The 6,430-nt window shown below is 60.8% G+C and overlaps 1 protein-coding gene across 1 annotated transcript in view; it reads right to left on the minus strand.

Annotated features, from left to right (window-relative positions):
* Positions 1-6,424, minus strand: part of Gna11 (G protein subunit alpha 11) — a 15,903-nt gene extending 9,479 nt beyond the window's left edge. The window contains exon 1 of the mRNA XM_055607712.1: positions 6,180-6,424. Within this exon, the coding sequence (XP_055463687.1) occupies positions 6,180-6,315 (136 nt within the window). The 5' untranslated portion in view covers positions 6,316-6,424. The remainder of the gene's footprint in view (positions 1-6,179) is intronic.
* Positions 6,425-6,430: the final 6 nt, after the last annotated feature.

The following is a 6,430-nucleotide window of genomic DNA, read 5'->3' on the forward strand; positions in this document are numbered from 1 at the left end:
GAATGGTGGGTAGGCAGGTGGACAGATGGGTGATGGATGGGTGGATGGGTAGTTGAGTGGATGGGTAGGTAGATGGGTGGGTGGGTGGATGAAAGAAGAAATTAGTGAGTAGGTGAAGCATGTGGGGAGAACGGGGTTGAAGGCCCGCAGCCACTGGCTGTGCTACCCATATTCCTGACCTGATATTCACAACTGGACTCAATGTCTTACTTAGTAAAGGCCATGTGGGGGTCAGAGCTGTCTCACAGAGGTCGCCAGATGGCTCTTGTTGCTAGGGACTGTGAGGTGGGAAGGCCAGGCAGGAATGCCCTCAGAACCTGGATAACCTCGTCTACAGGTGATGCTGGACAGGCAGGGCTACCTGTTTGTATACCCAAGTTTATGCCCTCCCTGGGGAGGTCCTCAGAAATCCTGGAGCGAGGTGAGGAAGTGTGGCCCCAGGGCTGATGTGGAGTCCAAGCCACAGCAGCACCCATGGGGCCTGTCACTGAGAGCCACTTGATGTCACAGGGCTACTACGTGACAGACCTGAACACGCCTGTGTGCTGTGGCTGGTAAGGCCAGGTCCCTGTCCCTGTCTCCCGACAGTGCCCTGGACAGTGCAAAGCACAGCTGCACGCGGACGCCTGCCACCAACAGTCACAGGCCACATGCGGCAGCCTCTGCACCCCAGCCCTGATCTTATCTCTGGCCGGTGGCAAAGTCTCTCAGGGGCCTCAACATGTGGGCACTGTTGGCCTCAGAGGGCCACAGGCCATGCCAGTGGCTAATCGTGGGGACGTGTTCCCTGTCCCAGGTGGGGCCTCCAAAGCCTTTATGAAACTCCACAGAGACAGGGAAGCCTGGTGTGACCCTGTCTCCAGGCTCCAGTATCAGGCCCCAAAACTCTGCTGGCGGCTGATGCTTGCTGACAAAGGTTTGTCTTGACTACACGTTGGAAGGTTTTGTTTGCTCAGTTTTCTTTTTTAGGATCTCACTGTGTAGCCTAGGCTGTCCCGGAAGTCACAGATCTGCCTGCCTCTGCCTCTCTAGGGCTGGGATTGAAGGCGGGCACCACACCTCGGGAGTTTGAAGGTTTGGCCTCCGAGCTTTACCTGTCTGAAGGAAATGCACAGAACAACCGACCTGCACTATGGGTTGGAAGTGTGAAACCAGCTTGAGCTACATAATGGGGCCCAGGTTCAAGAAAGACCAGGGCAGCAGCTACAGCTGAGTGGCAGAGCACCTGTTGGGCACTTGTGAGGTCCTGAGTTCCATCCCCAGCACCCCATAAACCATGCTCAGTGAGTGGCCAACTTCTGCCATCAGGAGAATCAGAAATTAAAGTCATTGTCAGCTACATAGTAACTGTGAGGCCAGCCTGGGCTACAAGGCAGAAAACAAAATCCTGTTCCTTATACAGGAGAGGCATAAAGAAGAGCAGCAAGGCTGGATCCCTGGCCCCTCAGAGGCCTTCCCTGTAACACCTCATGCCATCAGGCTCCTGGATCCAAACAATGCCAAGCCAATAACCCTGTGTCCAGCACACGGCCCTGCAGGACGCTCTGTGGGCTCAAACCGCAGCCCTTGGGGCAGGGGCAGAGCCGGGCTGCAATGAGGGTCAAGGTTACGGGGGAGGAGGGTGGAGTTAAGGAGCACAGACCCTGGCCTAGCAGCCCTCGTCCCCACTCTCTCCCAGACGCTGCAGTTCCCCGGCGCAGGGCTGCGCTGACTGGCACCTGTGACAGGCTTGTTCCCACTAGCCGCAGCAACGCTGCCAGGTCAGGCTTGGATTCAGGACTGTCAAGAGCAGGCCCGGCTCTGCAGTCAACTAGCCATGGCAGGGGCCCACTGCTGGCCATGTGCAGCACAGAGGACAGCCATGAGGCAACATCACCGTGATCCCCACAGTCACCACATCCTGTCACACGGACGCCCTCAGACCTTGTGGTGACCCAGAAGCTGTGGGGTCTGGGGACGCCAGTACCACCCCGGCCCAGGCGTAACACAAGACAGAAAACCCTTGTACCTGGCAGCTTAGCACCCTGAGCACCACAGATTCTGGGGACACTCTTTTATGTGCACTTGGGTCCCCAAGTGTGTCGGAGCACACTGTCCTAAGTGCCATACTGCCTCACACTGAACCCAAGTATTTCCCATGGAGCAAGGACATTGTTCCCATTTGACAGATGAGGAAACTGAGGCCTGGATACCCAAAGAACTACTTGTGGCCTTAACCCACTCCCCTCTGGCTGTCACGCGGCAGCCTGAGCTAAGGGCCTGCTGGGGGCTGCCCAGGCTGATCCCATTGGCCAAAGGGCACTCCATTAGAACAACCCAGCCCACACGTGTGGGTGGCCTGCACTAAGCTGAGGGCACAGAACATGGGGGAAATGGTGTTCCCTGATCCCATCCCAGAGCCTGTTGGGGTCACGTGGGACCGCCACACTGGGGGAGCTCCTGACACAGCAGGTAGAGACTGCACAGTGCCCTGCAGGGTCAGAGGTGACCCACGGGGAGCAACAGTATCCCCATCGCTCACAGCCAAGAGAGGCCTGCGTGCAGTGCTGCAGGCGCCAAGGAAACAGCGGAAAAACGAGGCCCAGACCTGCAAACACAGCTACATGCTGTGTAGATGCTGAGCCACAGTGAAGGCCCACCCAAACACACTGGCCCGTCCACATGCTGTGCCACTGCCTGGACCCTGCCGCACAATGGCCCTGGCCTCCGCCTGGGCTGTGGTGGGGAGCTCCCAAAGCTACGGCACACATCCGCATCCCCAGGCTGCTGTCCGAGCACTGGCACCCCTCGAAGGCACAAGCGCCACAGGGGCTGCCTCGTATTAGGGTTCCAGCTGAAGCAATGGGCCCGTCTGTGGAGAAAGACGCAGACCCTGCTTCCCAAAGGCGGCAGGCCACAGCACAGGGCCATGCAGACACTCTCGGGGAAGTGCGGGCACAGGCTTGGGCTGGTCACCACTAATCCAGCCACCTTGTCCAGTCATGACAGGTCTCACCACAAAGTGGGGACAGCACTGCAGTGGTAGAAACTCTGAATCCTTAGAGATACAACCTGTCCCCTTTGGGAGTCAGGGCCTCATGTAGTCCAGGCTGGCCTTGAGCTCCCTATGTAGCCTGAGATGACCCTCAACTCCTGCTCTTCCGGCCTTAACCTCCCGGGCCTGTGCCCAGGTAGTGCTGGGACAGAATACGTCTTACTGGCAATCAGTTCAAGGACCCCATGGAGGAGGGGCAGCATGGCCTTGGCCTCCTGGTGAGTGGCCTGAAGCCACCAGGGTCTGGGGACAGGAGCAGCGAGTAGGGAACCAGCTGAGGCCTCCTTTCCAGGGCGGGAGGCCAGCCCAGCCCTTGGGCCACCCCCGCCGGATCCCCGGCCTTTGGCCGCCCAGCCCGAGGCTCGGGACAGGAAGCTGGGAGCCAACTGCCTGCTTTATTTAGAAAGCTGGGCCCAGCCCTGCCTGGCCTCGGGGACAGGGATTTCCAAGGAGAGTTCTGGGTGGCTGGCTCCCCAGTGCAGCTCCGCTCTGCCCCGGCCTGGGGCTGCTCAGGGAGTCCAAAGCCCCAAGGTCTGCAGAGTCTGAGGACCACAGGGACCACAAGGGTGGAAGCAGAAGCTTGCTGGCTGGAAGTCCCACCAGGGCCGCCAGTGTCACAGGACAAGCCTGGAGCGTGTCACCCCACAGCAGGGAGGTGCGCCCACTCCTGTGTGGCTCCATTTCTGAGAACTTGCTCGGGTCCCCAGTCAGTTTTGCAAGTTGTTATTTTACATCAGGCACCACCATGCATGACATGGGGAGGGGGGGGTCTAAGCCTGGGGACACTGAGTGATGTCTAGGGATGCAGTTCATTGCCCACCCCGAGGACAAGCCGTAGTCAGTCTCTGCCTGGCTGAACAATCTCCCCAGGCCACATGGGGACTGGCAGGACAAGATGGGATAGGACACGGCGGTGGACAAAACTCATTCCCAGACTGTTCCCCATGGGTGTAGACCCACTGGAAGGGTGGTGGCTTCCAGCCTGGGGAAAGAGGCCAGAACCCTCCTCGGAGGGGGCTCAGGGTAGGGGGTCCCTGCTGCTCCAGAGGGCAGGGCTCCAGGACACTAAGGCCTGGCTTGCTTCCACCTCAGGGGGTAGGGCAACAGGGGTCCCACGCTCCGTACATCTGCTATGAAATGAGGGATGGTGCAGGAGCAGCTGCCTGTAGGGGGTGGGGCAGGGCTCATAGGCAGACTCTCTCTGCACTGGTCACAGTACCCCCCCATAACGCCCAAAAGCAAAGACTGCTAAAGAGCCAAGGTCACGGTCACCTCCTCCGGGAAGCCCTCCCAGCAAGGCCCTGAGCAGTGCCCAGCGCTCATTCCTGTCCTCCCCCTTACCCTTCTGCTCCCCTAAAGCAGCCACTCCACAACAGGACAGGAGCCTTCTGTGTAATGGGTGTGACTGCAGACACAGGTGCCCCGAGGGAACAGGTGGGAGCTGAGCCCAGCAGTGCCCAGGGTGGAGGCCTGGCACTGTGTGCAGGTCAACACAACGCCCTTCAGCTGCTGGCCAGCTTACCAGGCTGCAGCACGGAGACCAGGGAGCACCCCTGAACGCGAGGGGACTCCGAGGCCGGGGTCCCGGCGACGGCACGGAGCTGGGAGGACATGCCACTCTGCTCATTCACCTGATGTCGCCCTTATCAGGCAGCTCCTACCACCGTCCCAACAGAGAGCTGCTGACTCTGCAGAGGTCAGTTGGGGCCACACTGTGGCCCCCCGTGGCTGCCCTGGGGCCTCTGCTGCCCCCTCTGGGCTGTTCTGTCCTCTCCTCACTCTTCCCTTCCTGGAAAGCTGCTTGGAACTCTGAGGGAATCCCAGAATTGTGGGGGGGAGTCACTGAGGCTCTGCGACCCTGAGACCCAAAAGGGCCACAGCAAGAGGAGACAGTGTGTCCGCCCCACTTGTCCCCTCTTTGGGACAATGATGGCATCACTGCCCTCCACCCCTCATAATTAAAGGCTCCCCACAGTCCTTTCCTCAGGTCATACAAGGCCACCTTTTGCCCTGAACACCCATTCCGGGTCTTCAGCTCACCCAGCAGCTGGGAGGGGAAGGCAGAGCTCCCCACTCTCTGTTTTGTAAACCTCCACAGGGCCCGGGCCACCCTGCCCTCATTTTGGGCTCTTATTTGAAGTGACAACAAGAGGACAGCTGGATCTGGGCTCCCTGGCTCCCAGCAACAGGTGTGTCTTGAGGAGTCAAAACCCCAGGGAGCAGGAGACACAAGTTGAGCTGCTCTGGGTAGGTGTCCTGGGGAGAGGACAAGCCTGGACGCCAGGGAGGCAGGACCAGGGCAGGGAGGGTGCAAAGCTGCTTGCTGTCAACCTACCAGGCTCAGGCGCAACAGAAGCCCAAAGGAGAAAAGCCACCCACTCTCCAATGTGGAGGAATTCAGAGGATCTATGGAACACGGAGGGAGGTTGGGGAGTAGCCACGAAAGGAACCAACCATGAGCAAAGCAGGACCTTTCGGGCGTATAGTCCTTGGAGGCAGAGAAGTGGGTGCAACCCTTTGGGAACTGTCCTGGGGAATATGGAAATCAAAGGGGTATCATGGGGGCAGAGCAGCCCATAGGGCAAACCCGAGGCTATGTGGGTACAGCAGAGAGGAGAGAGCCTACTCGGTGCGGCAGGGCCAGGGGCCAGTTTTGTGCAAGAATTCTCAGGAGGGACAGAGAGCAAGTCTCCAAGGGTCCCGGGGGCCCGAAGTGGCCAGCAGATGCAGAAACCTCGCCTCGGATAGCAGGCGCAGGAGGCTGCCCCCGAAGGAATCTGCGGCCTGGGCAACAGAAGCTGGCCACAGAGGGTTGCATAGGCTGAGCCCCGGGGACGGCACGGCGGAGGCTGGCCACCACAGGCCCAAGCCACCTGCAGAGCTAGGGTGCAGCGATCCCGGAAGGGCTGACCGCTGCGGGGCAGCGCTGACCAGTTGCACCGGGGACACCCGGGGTGGCCGGGCCGGCCGCGGGCAGCGGGCTGGGGGGCTCGCGGGGAGCTGTCACCACACACTGCTCGCCCAAGACCGGAGCTCCCGCAGGTGCGGGCGCCCTACGCGCGTGGAGACCCCGGCCGGGCCCGAAGCCCGGGTCGCCCACCCGGTCCCCATGACAGAGGTCCCGCGGTACCGGGACGCGACTCACCGAGCAACAGCAGCTTGAGCTCGCGCCGGGCGTCGCGCTTGTCCCGCCGCAGTTGCTTTTCGATCTCTGCGTTGATGCGCTTCGACTCCTTCACCTCGTCGCTCAGGCAACACGCCATCATGGACTCCAGAGTCATCGTCGCGGTCCCCCGGCCGCCGCCGGCCCGGCCTCGCCTCGTCCCGGTCCCCCCAAGGCCCGGCCCGGCCCCAGAGGCGCGTCAGCCGCCCGCGCCGCGCAGCGCAGCCGCCGCC

This window comes from Psammomys obesus, unplaced genomic scaffold (assembly GCF_907164565.1).
Source record: "Psammomys obesus unplaced genomic scaffold, mPsaObe1.curated_primary_1811, whole genome shotgun sequence".
NCBI lineage: Eukaryota > Metazoa > Chordata > Mammalia > Rodentia > Muridae > Psammomys > Psammomys obesus.